General features: G+C 46.3%; 1 protein-coding gene across 18 annotated transcripts in view; it reads right to left on the bottom strand.

Moving 5' to 3' along the window:
• Positions 1–20,065, bottom strand: part of SLC8A1 (solute carrier family 8 member A1) — a 281,236-nt gene extending 261,171 nt beyond the window's left edge. For 11 of the 18 annotated variants that reach the window (XM_077812099.1, XM_077812102.1, XM_077812107.1 and 8 more), the window contains exon 1: positions 18,267–20,065. In XM_077812099.1, the coding sequence (XP_077668225.1) occupies positions 18,267–20,065 (1,799 nt within the window). The remainder of the gene's footprint in view (positions 1–18,266) is intronic. The other 7 variants (XM_077812115.1, XM_077812116.1, XM_077812114.1 and 4 more) reach the window with 4 other exon arrangements.
• Positions 20,066–20,824: the final 759 nt, after the last annotated feature.

Below are 20,824 nucleotides of genomic sequence, written 5' to 3'. Positions count from 1 at the left end.
GGACAAAAACTGTCTGACACTGAGAAATGAGATAAACAGAAGCTTCTGTTTGACTCCTTAGTTTCATTTGTAGTTGCAAATACATGCACTAGGGGTGCAGAGAGAAAAGGAGTACTTGTGGCACCTTAGAGACTAACCAATTTATTTGAGCATAAGCTTTTGTGAGCTACAGCTCATTACATCTGCACTGTGATCACCTTTAGACAGCAATACTTCTGGCTAGTAAAAGAGGAGAGAGCTGAAGTGGTAGAGATAAAATAAAATGAGGGGAACAAACAGTATGGTTTATGTGGATCGAGATAGCTGAGCCCCAGTCAGAAATCAGGTAAGGTGTTCTGCAGTGCCCAGGCCTGACACTGAATAGTTCTGTGGCATGCTACAATGGATGTGTCCTCCGGGTACTTACAGCTTGAAGGGAAGCCTGAACATTTCATTAAATTCCCATTATTCTTCCCAGTAGGCATCGAGAGCCAGATTCTGGTCAGTTACTCCAGTGTAAATCTGAAGTAACTGCACTGAGGTCAGTGGCGTTACTCCAGATTTGCATTGGTGTAAATGAAAGCAGAGAGTTTGGTGCACACTGCTTAGCCAGGAACAATGGAATCCTGCAGTAAAAATGCTAGTGGCTTTCCACTTATTCCCTGGATGCTCAGTAATAGGGATCGGTTATTCAGGAATATTGGCATTTCTGAATAGGAACTGTAATAAACTGCGGAACTTTTAATTTTCTGATGTGAGAATCAGACAAACAAATAACTTTGCTATGCATCTCTGCGTGTTGCTGGGTGAACTAAAGAAACAGCTCTACTCTTGAGTTTCACCAGACACTGGTGCTAAATTCTATGGGACACAACATCAGAGCAGCATGAAATAAATGGGAAAGCCTTAACAGGTTTCAGAGTAGCAGCCGTGTTAGTCTGTATCCACAAAAAGAAAGGAGTCCTTGGGGCACCTTAGAGACTAACAGATTTATTTGAGCATAAGCTTTCGTGAGCTACAGCATCCAATGAAGTGAGTTGTAGCTCATGAAAGCTTATGCTCGAATTTGTTAGTCTCTAAGGTGCCACAAGTCCTCCTTTCCTTAATAAACAGATTTTCATTACCATTACAGATATTAAAATGAATATTGGAATATGAATGAGATAAAAACCTCTCATGTTTGCTCATTTATTGTGTGTCATTTCAGAAATTTACCACAATTTAGCAAGAATGATAATAATGTCAACGTTAATTATCTGGACAAATCCTCAGCTAGTGTAAATCTGCATAGCAACATTGACTTCAGAGGAGGAACACAGATTTACAGAATATGGATTTTCAAAGCACTTTATCCATATTAAAATATCCTGACAGCTCTGCTGAGAGGCAAGTAAGTAACCCCAGCTCAAAAAGGTGGGACATTAGGGCAGAGAAGTAAAGCAATTTATCCAAGGGCACATAGGAAACAGTTTCAGGGCTGGGATAAAGGTCCTGACAATACGAATTTTAACTGTAATTTCGTAACCAGTTAAAGGCAATCAGCCTTGCCAATGCTTGCAAGTCTCATGGTATCGTATGTTTTTATTAAAGCCCCAGCTCCTGGAGTCAGGTGATTACACCAGAATCTCAGATTTCATTTAAAAAAAATTCTATTCCTTATGATTATGGAGAAAAGCTGGAAAACGTGACCTCCACAAGCACCAAAAAACACCCCAACCAGAGCAAATAGAAAGGTACCTAAAATGTATTTTTTTTTAAATCTCATGATTTGTAAGCCAGTCTTATGATTTCTGCAACCCGACTTGGAGCTGACCGTACTGGACATGGCCGCCATAACCAGTCACAAGTGACACAGCTCAGTTTGTGTCCAGCCAGCACCTGTGTGTCCCCATTCGTGCTCACCATGCCACCTGGCCACGTATTTGCATACCAGTACATCCTGGGCAGGACTGGCCAAACTGGGTATAGACAGAGGACTCCTGTCTGTACTGAAAATAAAAGTGGTCCGATCCAGTTATTGGAAGATGGGCATGTGCCTGCACAAGGTTAAAAGCCAGGGTTCCTAATGGAAATTTGGTGTGCAAACAAACCACAGAAACAACTGGCAATGAGGTGTGGTGTGTGTCAAAAAACTCATGAGCTGGTCCCACGCAAAGGTGTGACCAGTGCAGATAGATAGTCTATAGCACCATGTGGACATCTAACACTGCCTGGCAGAATAAGGAAAGTTTTCTGTGGCAGTGGAATTCAGGGGACATGGTGATGAGGGTAACCCCATCAACCTGAATCCTTGTATTCTGACTCAGCCTCTGCTATTGAGTGAGATTTCCAAAAGCACTTAAGGGACATAGGCACCCAGTTTTCAATGGAAGGTAGGCATCTGATTGCTGAATCTCTCACCCATTTTTTAAAAAAAGAAAAGGAGTACTTGTGGCACCTTAGAGACTAACCAATTTATTTGAGCATGAGCTTTCGTGAGCTACAGCTCACTTCATCAGATGCATACCGCTTCCACGGTATGCATCTGATGAAGTGAGCTGTAGCTCACGAAAGCTCATGCTCAAATAAATTGGTTAGTCTCTAAGGTGCCACAAGTACTCCTTTTCTTTTTGCGAATACAGACTAACACGGCTGTTACTCTGTCACCCATTTTTGACATACGAGAATCTTAAGAGTATAAATTAGTGTCGACAGCAGTTACAACCCTTAACATTGCTAGCTAGTGCTGAAAGGATGGCTACTCTACCTTCAGGCTTGGTCTAGAACTAGAGCTACTCAGAATAGATTTTTTCCTGTAAAATAAAAATTAAAAAAAGTTGGCCAAAAATGCCAGATTTTTAAATTAAAAAACCAAAAACCTGACAACCTGGAAGTTTTTGATAAACGCTTTCAAATTTTTAATAGCAAGATCAGAAAATTTCAAATGAAACAATATTTCATTTAGGAACAAACTCAAGTTTTTGTCCAAAGTTTCAACTGGAAATTTCCCACCAGCTCCAATTCTGACCTACCATGCCATTATACGACCATGCCATTATAAAAAACCCTGCTAGGGTGTTTTGCTTAGATGCATGAATATGGTAGCACTTCCATACAGAACTTCTTACAGCTGTGGCTGATATGTAATGATTAATGTGCTGTTAAACTGAAGAATGATAACTTGCTGGCAGCTGAATGCAGATTTGGGCAAGAGCCAACCCAGGAAAGCCCCACGCAAGTGGACAGCTCACTCGTGCTGCTTTAAAGCATCAGCACACAAAGAAGATCATCATGAGGCAACTGCTGAGTTTGACGTGAAGGGACCAGTCTGGTGATTAGACCAGGGAACTTCTGTGTTCACACACATGCCCCCTTTCTGGAAAGCCAGGAAACGCCAAACGGTGCTTAGTTGCACTCAATGTTCTCTGAACAGATTTTTCATAGTGGAATTTAAATCAAAGCAATGAGTGGAACTAGGCACCATTAAAGCTTCCTTTCCATTGTAGCTGCAAACTCCCTGCTATTCCAGGTCTGATCCTCTTGTAAAGGAGACGGCGTGGGATTTGGAAAGGTTTTCTCTTCTGAGACTAGCACACTCATCACCCACGATCTAATCAGGGTTGAACTACAGGTTTCCCTTCATTCCATTGTCATAATTTTGCCCCATCCTCATTTCAGGCTTGTGGAGAACGTTTTCAACAAGCACCCGTCTCACTCTCTCCTTTTGATACTGTAGCTTCACTCTGCCCTCCTGTGCTAATGGCTATTATTCATTAGCTTACTCCATGTTGGGGACGTAATTGCTACCGGATTAAGTCCGGTATGGACAGCCACTGGTGCAATAACAGTGTCACTTTACTCTACACTTAATGTCCCAAACACATGCCTACAGTTAAGCATGTTTAAAGTTGTTAGCAGAAGTCTTGATTTTCCACTCATTATACATGTCCACGTTTTTAAAATAAAACATTGTCCAATGCCTGAACCAAGGAGAGTTTTACCTGAATAAAGACTGGAGGGCAAATGCTCTCTCCCCTCCCAATCAGATCCTACAGGATCCCCAGGGACCTGAAAATGGAAAAGAAACTTCTCCCTTCCACTGGCTGTAGTAGCTGCCTGAGGCAAGGAATAGTTTGAAGCTGGTGCAGTAATATAGTTGCAGATGCACTGAAACATCGTAGCCTGCCCTACACTCAGGCCAGTCTATATCCTCCAGAAGAGAGCAAGGTGGGCAATGAATGAAGAAACTACCATACTTTGCTCTCCCATGCTGGTTCAAGAACTGTGCTTGACTTCTCTGCACAGGTCAGGCAGTCTGTTCTGCCATTTCCACCTCCTTCCTTGTTGGATTTTTCTGCCACATAATTGGGGCACTCCATGCTAATCTCCTGGTTTGCAAACAGCTGATGACAATTTTTGCATTAACTGTTGCACGCTGGTATTTCCTGTAGAAAGTTGCATTTGTCATCTTTTGATTAATACTTTTTTTTTAAATCACTTAGCTTCCAAGGTGTAAACAGAAACAGTAATGCTAAACAATGCCAATGGCTGGTTTTAATAGATTTTTTTTTTAAAAGTGACCTTATAAGATTTTCTTTAGACATACATCTGCCTAAAATCTCAAGTGTTAAACATCATCATTTGTATCTTTTAGTGGTCTGGAAAAACGTTAAACACTAAGTTTTAAAAAGCAGTGATTTAACTTCTTCATACTCCTGAAGTAATTAAAGCTTTGCCCCAAGAGCAAAACAGGGAAATTTTGATGATCAGCTTTCCGCACCCCCCTATGCCCATGAAAGATATTTTAAATCTTGTTTTAGCTGAAAAACCTCAATATAACCTTGCGTGGCACGCCCAATGATACTTCCATCTCTCTCTCTCACACACACACACACACATATACAATTTCCCCTTTTTCTGCTGCCCTGTCACCAAAATGCCTAAATATAGAAAGAAAAAAATCAGATCAGTTTTGATCTTCCTTCCTCATGCACCAATTGCAATCAAGTAAGCCTTGCCAAGAAAAATTATCTTCAACGTCAGAAGACCTTCCCTTCTGCTACTACATTTACCTTTGCTGTTAAAGCCAGATCAATCCTTTCAGCTGTAAGAACACCGATGCTGAAACTTGTCCAATAGCAGCCAGATTAATTTGAGACCAGAACGTCAAACTCATTCTGTGGCTAGAGCCAAGTGACATTTGCAATTAGGCCAGGGAAGCCAGACTTCCTCCAGAGTTTGGAACTCCCTCTGAAGTCAGCATTTGGAGGGGGAGGGGAAGTTTAAGAAAAAGGAGGCAAGAGCATACATCCAGCTCCAGGAAAGCTCACTGCCCAGTGGGGAACACTGACCTGAATCCCCAAGATTCAGACAATTTTGGCCCTTAATTCTCTCTCTCTCCTTATGCTCCTTTTCCAAAACTCTCTCTTTATTTGGTCTCCTCTATCTTTGCCTTCCTTTTTCCTCTCTTTCTCCTTTGATCTGCTTACCACAGAATCAGACTTTAAAGCCAGGAAGGACCGCCAGATCATCTAATCCAACCTGCAGGCCATCAATCCCACGCAGCACTGCACTCCAGAAATGAGACTGAAGTCTCACAGCCCTCAGGAGAAGTGACTATCCTATGCCACAGAGAGAGAGCAGGAGGGACAGAGGTGCACTAAGGCCCAAGGCCCCCACAATGGCAGGGAACTGATTAAGTAAGATGCACCCCCATAATCCTGGCAAGCAGCCCATACCCACACGCCGTAGAGGGAGGTATTCCCCTCCCCCCGGTCACTGCCAATCTGACCTGGTGGGAAATTCCATCCCAATTCCACAGGCTGATCACTCAGGTGCTGGGCTGGTTCTTGCTCACATGCCCAGGGTCTTAGAGCACGCACATTCGGTGCCACCTCAGAGCCATGGCCCACCCCAGCCAGGGTCCCATTGTGATGCTTTGGGGGTTCACACAGACCAGGAGGGGGAGAGTAAAATCCTCTGTGCCTCCCACTCACCCCTCCCTCCCCCATCACGTTCACTGCCTCACAGCACCAGCCTGCTAGTTAGGCCGGGGATTTTACCCTTCAGCCGTAAGCACAGCACGGAGATGGTTGTGTAATAAAAGGATTAAGTTGATTAACACAGAGCAGATGTTTCAGTGAGACCAGGCAGAAAGAACTGGGACAGAGATGGTTACAAACAAACAGTAAAAATGTGCTTCTAAGAGCAACACCTAACGTAACAACACTCGAGGCTTTTGTTCCAAGTCATTTTCTCACCACTGAGGTTCTTCCAGCACAGCTGGCCAGTCCTTAGCCAGATGCAGCCAGGAGCGCAAAGTGTTTGGCTCTTTGGGTGAAGGATGCCACAGAAATCAAAGTGGCTCTCTCTCTTAGGTCCTCAGAGTTTTATCCTGGGGGCTTAGCTCACTGTGCTCCCCTGGGCGTGTTCAGGGTTGGAGCACGAGACCAGCCACCAGTTCTAGAAATTCCATATAGCAGGAGATCCAAGGGAAAGGCCGTATGCATCTTTCAGGGAAAGAAGTGCCCACTTTTTACCCAGGTCTCTCAGCTGACCTTGGATCAGCAGGCAGGTCTGTGTGGGGCCAGCTGCTGCCTTCACCATTCTCAGAGTCACTCACCCTCTCCTGTCCTAGGTGATATTTCCAGGGGCTCCCTCCTTTCCCAGGTTTCTACCAGTGCCTGCACCTTGGTGCGCCCAGGGGCTGTGGGAGCCGTGTGGTGCTCTGGAGAGGAGAGGCCTGTTTATTCAGGAGACCCAAAGGCATCAGCAGCAGATCCCTTGGTAATGTCACCGTGCTACAGCCCAGGGGCTGTTTCAGATCCTGTGTCGATATGGTCTACATGTGGGGTGTCCCCCCACATGTAGACAAAGGAGCCTTGCCAGCCATGCCCTCCCCACCAGGCCCCCACAGAGTGGGGCAGGTTTTCCCTAAACAAGAGAGCATCCAATCTGGCTGAAGTTTCTCAGAGTTACATACAGGGAGGCCGAAGCTCCTGACGCTAAATAGGGCACCAAAGATCTAGGGGGATTCCCTTATCTGAAGCCTTTTCTCATTTATCCTCTTAAGTAGATTTGCCACCTATATCAAAATTTAATAAGTCCTGCTGCCTTTGGAGCTTCCAGAGTCCATTAGCACCTTCACAATCTCAGGCCAAGGTATCTCCTAGCCTGCAGTTTCTCAGGGGGTTGGAATATAAATGTTTTAATTGTATGTAAATTAAATACTGCTGCCATATCTAGATGGAAAGGTCTTTGTCATGTCTCTAGCTCCAATATTCTCCCCTTTTAATGAGCTGCCCTCATCTTGGCAGGCTGCATTTCCCCCGTGGGGACATTGAGTTCCTGAAGGGAAGTTTGGATTGTGTCTAATTAGAGGAGGAAGAGAAGGGCTGACTCTGGCTCTCACTCTGTCCAGCTGTTTGGAGGTAAGGGAAGGTGCTGGATGGAAGCACTACTGAGCAGGTCATAGGTAACTTGGGAAGATGTTTGATATCAAGGGGATGAGGCTGTGAGATCTCCCTGGTCCATCTTTCGACAGCATTTCTTGCACTATCACTTCCCATAGTTGTGCTGCCAAGCAAGGGCTGTTCTCCATGACGGCAGATGACAGAACAAGGAGCAATGGTCTCAAGTTGCAGTGGGGAAGGTCTAGGTTGGCTATTAGGGAACACTATTTCACTAGGAGGGTGGTGAAACACTGGAATGGGTTCCCTAGGGAGGTGGTGGAATCTCCTTCCTTAGAAGTTTTTAAGGTCAGGCTTGACGAAGCCCTGGCTGGGTTGATGTAGTTGGGGATTGGTCCTGCTTTGGAGCAGGGGATTGGACTAGATACCTCCTGAGGTCCCTTCCAACCCTGATATTCTATGAAAGCCACCAGCACTCCAGCTGGTACAGGTGCCACTTGCAATAGGCCCATGAACAATTGGCCTTGTTTATATTACTTGAACACTACATAGGAGTGATACCAGATCATCGTAGGGCTTGTTGACATGGAAAATTTGCACTAATTTCATGTAAGGCATGAATTTAAGCAGATTCCGTTAAACCAAATGCAAATCCCTACATGGATACCACCACTTTGCCACCACTTTAACACATGCCTCAAATTAAACCAGTGTGGCTCTGCCATGTGGGTGAGGGTTTCCTCATTCCTTTATTTTGCTAGGCTCCCTGCAGGACATTTTTCTGAACTGAACGTTGGGAGTGTGGTGTATTTTTAGGAAATAGCAGCACAATATTAGGGCAGCAAAACTAGTCTTCAAAATGCGGAATCAGATTGTAAATGAAATGCCTGGTAGTGGCGAAGGTTCAAAGTGGTGTCCGGGGGCTCTGGGTCTGCAGTAGTTCACGTGCTAATGTTCCATGCCCTATGCAAAAGCTTGCCAGAATAAATGGTCTGTCAAAACCTAAAGAGACTGTCAGGGCTGCACGCTGGGCACTCAGGTCAGGAAATGGCAGAAAGTTAGGGCTCTACAGGCAACACGTGGACTTCAATTATCCACAACATGAGAGCAGCCTGAACCAAGAGAGCTGGAAATGAGCCTGCAAAGGGAACTGCTTGTGGGTTTAATTTGCCTTGCAAGCTTTGCTGGAACCATTCATTTAAGGCACTGACAGGTGGGCTGGACAGCTTAGCCATTAGCTCCTTCAGGCTACAGCCTGCAAGTGAAGTTTCAGGGCCGATGAGCACTTTAGTGGATCAATTTATTGCCATTCTGAGTTGTCAGCCTGATTATTTTGTTTTTGTTACAGGAAGGAATGCTGGTCAACAAGAAGGAAGCTCAGCAGGATGAAAGAGCCATCCATCTCTCTAATTCCAGGCCCAAGGTGCCGAAACACGGGTCCATTTGTTCCTTCGGGGCTCAGTCCACACCCCAGCAACCAGCCTGGCTTGCTTGTTGGACGCAGGGTAGGAGCCAGGCGGGGTTGTTTCCCCAAGGTCACAGAACCTCTCTGCCAGGGAGCGGTGAAGAACAGAGTGCAGTAGAAGTGATGGGAAGGCAGGTGCTTTGTCTCTCAGAGAGAGAGAGAGAGAGAGAGAGAGAGAGAGAATGAATGGCAGAGGAGTTGAAGGCTGATGTCCTTTGCTCTGTGGGTGTGTGTTCATTCAAAACCTAACGGGGTGCCAGGTGCAAATATCAGGGGAAGAGAGGAAGGCAAGGGTGGCCCAAGGGACGTATGTGAGGAGCAAAGGAATATTTAGCATTTCCTGACTATGAGGTTTGTTAGACTGGAGGTTTGTTTGACCTTCCCAAGAAAGCACTGGAAGCCCCAGCACCTGAGTCCTTCAAACCTAGACTGGACAAGTCTTGAAGAACTGACTGTAGGGAACAATGGAGAATCGAGAGTGGAACGACAAGATGGTCAAATAAGCCTCTTCCAGCTGCCATGTCAAGGATTCTGCATTTGGATTACTTTCCCATGTAAGGGGTTGGACTCTTTACAGTTGGGCCTTTGGGCTGTAAATCAGAAACCCTGGCTTAAAATCAACAAGACACGTGCCCCCAGTTCCATCTCTCTCCTTTTGTGCATGCTCCCAAGTCCCAGATGGATGGTCTGGCCTGGCTGAGGTGACGGACCCTCCAAGAGGGGGGCAAAGCTCATGGCTTCAAAGATGTTCCACAAGGACCAGGCCAAGCTTCTGAGTAGGACAAAGTTAATTTGAGATCTCCCATTAACCAGGGTGTGAGGTACCGAGGCCAATTCCTTCCTGTATTGAGATTTAAGACCCTTCACTTAACAGAGTTAACGCTGAACCTGCACGATATCCCAGTTTGAACAAAGGAGAAGACATGAGTGACCCCTGTATCCTGGATGGAGAGTGATCTGTGCATGCCCCAGGAGGCCCATTTGATAGCCTGGCAATTTTTTGGCTGCTCTGAGTATTCTGCTTTGAAGGCTCCTTTTTAAATCAAGCTTTCCCAATCAAGAGCCATGGGGACAAACATGGAGATGCAAAATTGTTGAGCAGAAAGAGACTGCGAAGATCTTTTTGTGGGAAGTCTGAAGGCTGGGCTTCTTTCCGAGGATGGAGGCACCGGTCGTCTGCTTGGCCACGTTGGTGCAACGAAGGTCACTTGCACCCTCCCTGGTGAATCTGGGCTCATGCCTGTGGAAGAAGCAGAGCTGCTGGGAGCAGGTAGAAGAGGCCTGGCCATGGGAAGCACGTCTGTCACCTCTGCCTGCCTACTCCTCTTGCAAAAGGCAAGGTGACCTTGTATTCTTTTGATGCAAACCAATCTCCTGGCTGAGACTCACCTCTTGGGGGAGGATCTGGTGCTGACTCTGCCACTTGGCTCTTTCATTTCATCTCCCCTCCCTGTGCACGGCTCTCAACAGGGGCAGATGTTTTGCTGCCTATCTGAACAGCTCTTGTGCAGGCAACTCTGATCAGTTGTCGACTTTTTGTTCCACCTTGTACATGACAGTAGCTATATTAGTGACACAATCAGTGCAGGCTGAAGCTGTGACCTTCTGTCCATCAGGAACAGGCTAATGGCTCTGCACTCAAGGTCCATGTTCTGTGGCTGGAAAGAGGGCTTCTGTCTTCAGGGGTCAATATGGTACTTTTGTTTTTTAAGCCCACTATTGAATTACTCCGGTTCTGCACAGTAAACAATGGGAACAGAGACCAGAGATGTGCGAAGGTATCCGGCATCCAGGGAAGCAGTGGTTAGGGGATGGCAAATGTGGAGCCCTAATGCAGAGAGAAAGGATACCTCTGCTCTCCGCCCCGTACCTAGTGAGGCCACGCTGGGCTGCCCAGATCCTAGCTGCGGGTGCCAAAGGGGAGCACAGGGACTGTGCCAGATGCTCCCCCTGTGCAGGAAGTGTGCGGGGAAGGGCACAGCTGGGCAGAGCCTGCCTAGTCATGTCCTGCCAGCACTGCAGACTGTTTGGCTACACAAAGTGGAAAGAAGCTACACGCTGAAAAGGCGGAGTCTCTCTCCCCGCATGCCTTGGGGGTGTGGGGCTGCCCCAGTAGGTGCCAGGGCTCTGCACCATGAGAGGAAGTCCTGCAGGCGAGTTACACAGAACCCTTGAGGGCTGTTGGCACGATTGCTTTAATATGTAAAAACAGAATGGGTCCTGTGTTTCGTAAATTACTACAATACATTTAATGGGTAGCTTTTCACAAGGGAGCACAGCGGATGTGTACACAGACCCTGATGAGGCTAATAACTAGTTCTCACATGGCTCTTAGAGAGTTATTACATATCTGAGCTCCAAGTTCCCTTAATCAACCACTGAGATGCAGCTGGCAGTGGTAAATTGCCAACAACAGCTCATTACAAATAAGGAAACATTGGTTTGTCAAGTACAAAAAACTGTGTCAATTCTTAATAGGGAAGCAAGTAGAACTAACTATTTCTCTTCCCCCTCCCACCCTATAATCCTTTGATACAACCTGCTTTGGCTGATAACCTTCCTATCTGCAATCCAAACAGGGACATACAATCTAGTCAGGTCGGACTCACACTGGCAAACAGCACAAATTAAGCCTGTGTCCTTAAAAGTGGGGAAAGAAATGCAGTGCTGGAGGATAGATGGGCTCCACATCTGAAATCAGTCACACAGGTGCTCTGACTGGACTTACACATGGGAGTAAGGGTGGCAGGATCAAACCCTAGGTCTCTTCATCCTGATTTACGTATTAGTATTCTGGGTGCTGACAGTAAGTGGCATGCAGGTCAGGAATGTGAAAATGGCCCCTGTGCAGTCGTGTGTCTCACCACGTTTGCATATACAAATCAGGTAACTCCATGTGTTGCTCAGGCAATGTCACAACCAACTGGCCAGTTATGTGTCTTGCTGAACACAGTCAAACATGCAAAATTGTGTGTGCATAACTGCACACCTGTTTTAGAAACCAGGCCCACAGTGGTTCTCTGCAGGTTGCAACGGTGTCCATTGTATTCCATGGCTGCAGTGCCAGACAATAATCTGGAGTATTTCCAGCATCTGCATCTCTTGCCTAGTGTTTTGGGCCATTTGAACCATACAAATGCTTATCCATGGCCCTGCGTCTTTCTCCACCCCAGCCTACAGGTGGCTAGCACAGAGATGCCTTTTGCTACATATAGCAAGTAACGAGGAACCGGCTACAGAGCTTCTCAACCCACAGTCCCAGTGAGGGTCCTGTTGCAGGCCCCTTCCATGCTTCAGAAGAATTTAACCCTTTATGAAAGAGCAGTGAATTACATCTGCTGCCTGTTGCAGAGAGAATCCACAGAAAGGCTTGTTCCCTCTAACTCCAGAGCCCTCTAGAAGTTATCACTTCCAGGTAAAACAAAATACAGCTCCAGCCAAGAGAACTAGTTCCTTCTGCTTATAACTGAATGCATTGGCGGGAAATCCAGGAGCCTGCATCCAGAAAGACACAAACAGGTCTCTGGACACTTGATCATTTTAGCCTCTGGTGGCAATTTTTCCTTTCATTGTATAACAGGTGGGGTTTTTGCTCAATCTATCTTGAAAGAATCTGGTTTTATATACACAGAAAACTGAAATTGCACAGCAAACCCCTTTGCAGAAATGCCTTGAGTTTATTTTACTTAGGTACCAAACCCAACTGCCACCAAGAAGCATCTATAAACACAGGGGTGCTCATCACCCAACAGGATTCAATGTCCATCGCAAACCTTATTCTTAAAGCGTTTTGGGTGGGGTGGGGTGGGGGGAGGAAGACAGAGGCATGATGCTAGCTTGGGTGGACTCATCCTGTACTTTATTTCTTTAGAAATATTTCCTACCAAAAAAAATAAAATATTTTTAAAAATGCCACCTGGTCCAGCACTGCCCATATTTGTTCAAGATACATTGCAAAGCCTGTATACATTTTACTGAGGCTTTTGGAGAGACACACCTGGGGTCTGATGTCTTGGAAGAAGTGGAGCACCCTCTCTTAAATGCTGGGTTTAGCTGGTTGTGTGTGTCATGGCATTTGACTGCTAGATTAGTATCTGCCGTGGTGTGCGTTAAGAAATGCCAAAACATGGTTGAATTGCCCTCATGTCCAAAATGTCATTCGTAGAGCCTGCGAGAGGTATTTTTTATAGGACTGTTATAAATCTAAATACATTATTATCCATAATTATGTGACTAGATCTGGCAATTACTAAGGCCCAGGATGCATTAAGAAGCCTGATATGAAATGTCAGTCTGCCTGGTTATGAAGACATCTATGTACAGCATCTCTTTCAGTCTAATGAAACAATCTGCCCAACTAATATCATACTGATCACAAAAAAAAAGAATTCTGTATCTTTCTGATTCCAAGGCTTAGGGTAAGGGCTTCAAAATAAGATTAACAGAGCTCTTTCAATTATGGAGAAAGTACCACAACAGAACATCTATGTTTCTGTGTAACTTTGCAGCCAAACTTAGCAGAGATATCAATCCTCATGCTTCAGGGCATAAGATGATCTCAGTCTGTGGTAGGGGAAGATATTTTCTATGCAAAGTAGACTAAATGTACAGCTATATTTGGTATCTTCTGAATCACCAGACATTGGTTACCAACAAAGACTTTGTTAACTAGATGGACCATGGTCTGTTGTGTTATGGCAATTTTTATGGACAGGTGGACAGGATCAGATCCTGACTGCACATTTTAGTACTCGAGAGAGAAGGTGGGGAGGGAATCTCCTTTGTTGGACCAACTTCTGTTTGTGAGAGAGACAAGCTTTCAAGCTTCACTAAACGGACTCCCCCCCGCCCCCAAAAAAGAGCTCTGTGTGGCTTGAGCACTTCTCACTGACAGAAGTTGATCCAATAAAAGAGATTCCCTCCACCACCTTGCCTCTCTCATATCCTGGGACCCACAGGGCTACAGCAACACTGCATACAACTTATTACTAGTCCATGTTCTTGTCAGTTAATAAGAAGGCTTTAATCAGATGTAGTGATGCAAGATAAGGCTGGAGTCAGCTTCCTGAGGACAACAGCTACTGAATACTTTCCTTTCCCGATGTGCATTATGTTCCCCTTTCTTCAAGGGGCGGCTTTGGTGCTTCACAGCAACGCTTGGGCTTGTCCATATAGAGACAGAGAACAGCAAGCTGGGGAGTAAATGTACAGCGCACTCACCTGCTATGCAATAAGTCACCATGTGAGCCCTGCTCATGTGCACTAAATGCACTATGGAACTGTCAGTGCATGATAGCAGGGTCCACACGGCCAGTCAGCGTGCAACAGGCTAGTGCTCTCTAGATTTATCCCCAGCTTGCCGGACACTGAGCCTCTGTGTGGACAAGTCCACGTGAAGTGGCCTCCACTATCACGTGCATTTTACAAATATATATTTCCCATGTAGATCAGGATGACTTAGCATGGAAATAGTTACCAACTCCTACATGCCCAACAATAGGTGCTGGAATGAGGGGAGCAGTTTCCATCATATCCAGGGTTTAGTTTGGTTCAATGGTTCTCACACCCCCACTATACAAATTGTTCCTGCACCGTTGTACCCTACCCCTTCCAACATATGTTTAGATGCTACTTTCTTCTGTTTGCTAACTTGCTCCTGTCAGAGCTAGTGTTGCTCCGTGGCCTATCCACAAGAAAGACGTTGGCAACACAGAGTAAAACAAACAGCATTACTTTAGGTGTTCCCTATGCAGCACTGCCATGCTCAGCATTATTCTCACATGACGAGTCAGTTCAGCACCAGAGGCCTTGTTTTGCCACCACCCCAGTGAAATCCATATTAATGCCCATGAGAGGAACAGTTTTTGCTGAGGATCATGGTGATTTCGCACACACCACCAGGGAGGGAGAAGCCTCTCCAGATACAGTGAGCAAAACGACCTTTACATGGGCCTGGGGGTAGGGGGTGGGTGAGGAGAGGGGGTTGGGCATCAGACTCCAGGGCCTCATTTCCAGATGAGCCGAGCACCCAGAGACTCCTTGGCTACAGCCAATAGGCGGATGTTAGTCATTTCAGTGTAGTTCTCTTACATCTTGTTTCTCTCCCTCTAGATGTCGGTGTCACATAGCCAGATAAGATAAATACATCTGTCTCTGCTTCTCACTCCTCGGTCTTATACTGATCGACAGCATCTAGCATGGCCTTGCTGAGGGTCCAGGATGCCGAGGAAGCGGTGTCAGGCGAGATCCCATTGCCGCCAGCGGGACATCTCCTAATCTAATCAGGTCAGATCTGCTGTCCAGTTATATTACTCTCCATCACTGTAATTATACACAGACACACAGGCTTCACACCCATCACCAGCACATTCTGCTGAAATAGCCATTTATTTTGATATGGGCAAATTTTTCAAATGGGGGCATCTGAATTTAGGCCCCCTGGGAAAGATCCACAAAAGGAGTTGAGTGCCTAATGGGTGCCTAAGCCCATCATTTAGGCAGCCACCCCAAAACCACAGCTCAGCTGCTACCTAACCCTACAAGTGCCTAAGTTTCTGCTACTGGGCACACACAAAACCACATAAGCCCGGACGCTGCCTGGTGCTCTCGCTTGTCCCCTAGCCCCAGTGGGGCTCTCAAACTAGGCATATTCCTTCCTGCCTTGTCTGTGGGGCCTGGGGTAGGGGCTTGAAACAGGTCTCACCTCCCAGCTGAGTGCCCCCCAAACACCTGCAGGCCATTCTGGCGAGGCTTTGTCAGTCTCTCTTAGTGGTGCAGTTCCACTTTGTATAAGTCAGTATTTCTGGGGGCAGGGACTCGAAGGTAACTCTTCCCACAGGCAACTGGGGTGCCCTGACCACTGAGCTATGGGGTTTCTCTCTCTCTCTCTCGCACCAGCACAAAGAACAGCGAATTATGTAACCAAAATCAGAGCAGCTTCAGCAGGCAAGATTGAGTATGGCTCCCCCACCAGCCCTGGTGACAGGCCCCTCGCCAGGGGTGCGGCAGACCTGAGTTTGAGTTCCCACTTCAAGTCAGGTAGAGTGGGCGACTGAAGGAGGTCTCAGATGTCAGAGGAGTGCCCCTACTCACTAGGCTATAAGGTGTGTGTGCGGTGGGGAGGGCTCTCTCCTGGAGTTAGCGCATCCCTGTCTCCCAAAAGCCAGTGAGAGAGAGGACTCAGTGCAGCATTTCCCACTGCGTAGCTTCGGCAGCTCCCCACTCAGATTGAAGGAGTCCGTCAATCCCATTCTTAGGTGCTTAACTCTCCCCATTGCACTAGGCGGCAGGGTGCCTAAGCTGCTGCAGGTCTGAGCATTGCAACACGCGCAGCCCTTCCTAGTTCTAGCCCCTGAGCCCATCCTTAGGCATCTGATTATTCAGAGGTTAGAGGTATTATCTCTGCGTGAGCATTCAACAGTGACTGTGAGCTGGCGAGAAGTGGTGAATAGGTACAGGTGACAGTCACTTGGAACCGGCGCATTTGATCAATGCAGCTGGTGGGTATGAAATACCATGCTTTCCAAGACAGCACCCCAAGGACTGCCCTCTCCAAATCCCAGAGCAGAAGCCAGGCACTAATGCAGCTAACAAGATGGATAAAGATACATGACCACACCCTTCACAACAAGGACAGCACAAGCCCCTACCAGAGCCCTGGCTCAGAGCAAATTCAATAAACCAGACAAGGATCTGGCCCCAAACTTGATGGCTGGGACCACGTGCTCTCTCTCTCACACATACACAAATTGTGAAGAGTGAGTGAGTAAGTGAGAGTGTCAAGAGGAAATGACCTCTACATCCACCCCCAGCCTAGGGTGTAGCAGTAGTAGCCTGATTTTGCTGGCACGAATGTTTGCTATTAATGTGGCCTGGTTTAAATGGTTCCCAAAATTCCTTCATTCTACTAACCTAGTTCATCCTGTCTCCACAGACATCTCCCTGGCTCTCCTGGAGAAAATCCAAAGCCTAGTCACTTGATCAAGCATTCCCCCTGGTTACTACAGCTGCACTCAGACAATCAGAGAACAGAAATACTCTGAGGTGACCAATCGCACAACAGGCTTGAACACAGAGAGAACAGAGTTCAAAGAATCCCCTGACCAAAATGTGTTTGTGTGAAATTTTCAAACAAAAGAAAATGCTAAAAATCCTGATTTTTGTCCCTTACGCCGTCAGTCCTGCACCTGGCAAAAATCTTAAAATAACCTTAAAACACACACACACACCCCTTTATAAATCATTTGGCTTCCGTACCTTCAGAGCAGCTATAAAGAATGCAAGAAACAGAAAGGCACACTTCATCGGTTTGTACTGGGGGTGCCTGAAGTCTTACAAAGAAGTGAGTAGTATGGATTGAACGGGACGTTCTAGCCAACCTCCCAGATTCCCCTGGGTAGGCACTGCCCTTTGTTAGGAACCACTCCAAATTCTACAGTGATTTTTAGCAAATGAGACTATTTTTCGCAGTAGACTGGCTTAAGCATACGGTGTTTGCTTTAGGAAGAGCCTAGGGTTGATCAGGTTTTGTGCCCTTTCTGTGCCCTGCCCCTCCCAGGGACACAATACTGGGGAGAGGAGCTCTCTCTCTCTCTGAGGCATATTTCAGGATACATTTTTCCCCACTGTAGCATTTTGGTTCTCAACACAACACACAATAAATATGCCACGGCAGGTGTGATTTTTCCCTCGTCCAGCTCACCAGGCAATGCTTAGCAGCAGCGTTTTTCCCTAACCACTTCTGCATTTGTAATCCATCAACCCTGGCTGTTGGCTTATCGTTCATGTCACCACTTCCCCACACGGAAACGTTTACTTAAGGCCCAGGACAGACATCTTTCATGATGTCACCGATGCCAACGGCAACATAGGTCTGCAGCGTTTTGAACAAGGAGCCACTAAAAAGACATTTTCCAAAGTGAGTGGCAGGAGAACCCTGTGAACTGGTGCAAAGCACTAGTGAAAAAGGTGTGCTTGGCTCGAGACACAGTCACACTCAGTTGGGATGGGGGTGGAGACCACACTATGCATGCTTCTGACTCTCGTAACATAGGCCTACTGCCACAATGGTGTAATGACAACAACATCTGCCCGCTGCCCCCCTCCACATGGGTCTTCTCTGCTTAGCTACCCATTGTTTACATCCTGCTTTGTGAACCACTCTCCCACGCACAGCTCCACTCTAGCACACAGGCGTACAAAGTCTCCTGCATGGAGGCTCCACCACCTGGCATGCTAGTGCTGGGTTTTTGCTGCACTTCTACTATACCCGGGGCTCCGGGGGGGTGGGAGCCGTGCACGAGGCCGTTTGGGATCTGTGGCAACAGGAGCACAAGCGCAATGGCATGTGTTTGGAATGCCGTATACCGTCTGGCAGGATAAACCCCATTCGTTCATTTTGCACTGGTAAGAGATGTTAAAAAGGAGCTACTTACACAATCTCATCATTCTGGAATTCAAGCTCCCCACAAGTATCCTCAAAGTCCTCTCCTCCCCCTCTGGCTGAGCCTTCAATGGTTTTGTAGGGCACAACAACATTTCCTCGAGCGCCGGACGTTCTCAGCACTTTCACTTCCATGGTTCCAATGCTCTCGCTCACGTGAGTGACCGGCTCCTCAAAGGTGAAGATGCCAGCATGATCATCATCAAAGATGGTAACGGTGGCAGTGCAGGGCGACCCCAGGCAGGCAAGCGTTGCGACATGGTTGGCCTTCAGAATTCCTTCATCCAACGCTTCAGTGCTCACTTGCACATTGCTGAGGTGAACGAGGAAGTTCTCATCCTCCTCAAAGATATCGTCGTCAATGATGCCAACGCGGATTTCCTTCTGTGTCTCGCCAGGCTTGAAGACCACTGTCCCTTCGGTAAACTCATAATCAGACCCTGCGTTGGCCGTGCCATCTTCTGTTCTGAAGTCAACGTGCACGACGTGGGTCAAGTCACCACCTCGGCGAACAATGGTCAAAGCTACCGTGCCACAGTTCTCGAGACACTGGTAGGTGATCTGCTCAAAGTAGATCTTACTGACAGGGTCATTTTCCACCACTTCACAGTTGACCTCATGCATGCTGACAGCTTTCCGTGCCTGATCTGCAGCATGTCTCTTCAAAATGTTGCCAGCACCCGTCATTAGCCGAGTAGCCTGAATGCGATAAAAGGCTCTGCTCTTTTGCTGTTGGCTCAGAACCTGGTAGTTGGCTAATTCAATCAGCTGTTCCATTTCTTTGTCGGGGTGCTTCTGCTTCAGCTCCTTCAGGATTCTAGCCATTTCCCTCCTTGCTTCCTCATCATCTTGATCCTTCTCATCTGCCTCCAGAACCAGGGTACCATCTAAGAAGTTCTCCACATGGGAGTTAACCACTTTGCCGTCCATTTCAATGTCAGCTTTGGATGATGGCCGGTCACCCTCATGTTCAATGATCATGCCTCGCTGTTTGCCAGCCCTGTACTTCTTGTAGACATACTTGTAAAATAAAAGCCTTCGGTCAGCTACCCACGCAAACACCACACAAATGGGAAAGAAGAAGAAAGTGAGCAAGCTTTCCCAGACCTCCACAACACCGGGTGATATGACAGATAAAATAAGGTAAAGCCAAGTGTAGGCAAAGATGCTCCAAGCTGCTGTCACAAAAAACACTCTTAGATGCTTAATCTTCCGTATTTCTCCATCTGGAACCACATAGACACATATGGCTATAATGATGAACATGTTAAAGGCCGCACTGCCTACAATGGTGCTCGGTCCGAGATCCCCTGCCGTGAAACCATGACCACATACTTCAATAACAGAAAGTAGAATCTCAGGGGCTGAAGAACCCAAAGCCATCAACGTTAGGTTGGACACAGTCTCGTTCCAAATCCTCACTGTGGTTTTGCTGGTCTCACCATTGGGCTTCTTGATAGTTATCTCTCGCTCTTGGGATGTAATGACTTCTATAGAGGACATGAAGCGGTCAGCTATGATGGATACACCTAGGAACATGTAGACCATGGCCACAAAATAGACAGTAGCTCGAGCAATTTTATCGCCAAATGAAGGGTCTTGGGGCTCCCAGATAGGTAAAATCACACCTGGTTTGCAAAAATATGTACCAGTACATACTGCAGTGTTGTTTGGCTCTTCTTCTGTTGGATTTTCTGCATATGCTTTGTCCACATGGAATAGCAAGAGTGCCACAATACTTAAAAGGTGAAAACCTTCAGGAAAGGCGGGTGAATGACTTAACCTCAACATGATAGCTTTGTCTGACCAGCTTCCAAAGGTCTTCCTACCTGCAGATACAAAAGTAAGAAGTGTTACTCAAGTCAAATAAGGCATTCTATTGAGGTCTTATTTATGTATTGCATTTGCAAAATCTACAGTGCATTACATTTGTTTATCAAAAAACTACATTTTGGACTGGTTATATAAAAATGTCACAATTAAATCCCAGTACTTGCAGGATTCACCATGCACAAGTGATTTACTAGAATAGAAGGTTGAGGCCAGTTTCTGAACCTATGTACATGTGAACGGTTAATGTTCTTTCTGAAGTAATTCTCTCACTGTTGAAAAACACATACTATAGCACAGCAGACATTTTTTCCAGTTTCAAAATTAGGATGAAATAGTTTCTTGAAACTTAATGTATAAGCAAAGAAATTCCCCCAAGTTTTTCTTAACTTTTTTCTGCATTTTGACCAACTCTGTTCAATATTATTTACTACGTATATTTATTTTGCAGTAAAACCCATCGAGACTGCCACCATAATCGTATGCCATCCAAGATTCCATTCCACACACTCCAAAAATATCTACATTAAGGAAATATTAAGGGGTCTCAGTTGAGCAATTGAATTAAGAAACACTGAAGTTGCACGTTTAATCTTAACTCTGCCCCTCATGCATATGTCTTATAACAAAGTCTTTAATTATATGATCACATGCTATTTCCTCAGTAATAAAACTGAGCATCATTCAGCTTTGCACCTTCCCTGGTGGAAGAACACCCAA

The sequence above is a fragment of the Eretmochelys imbricata genome, chromosome 3 (assembly GCF_965152235.1).
Source record: "Eretmochelys imbricata isolate rEreImb1 chromosome 3, rEreImb1.hap1, whole genome shotgun sequence".
NCBI lineage: Eukaryota > Metazoa > Chordata > Testudines > Cheloniidae > Eretmochelys > Eretmochelys imbricata.
Note: the sequence above shows the minus strand (reverse complement) of the source record. Positions and strands in the feature narration are given on the sequence as shown.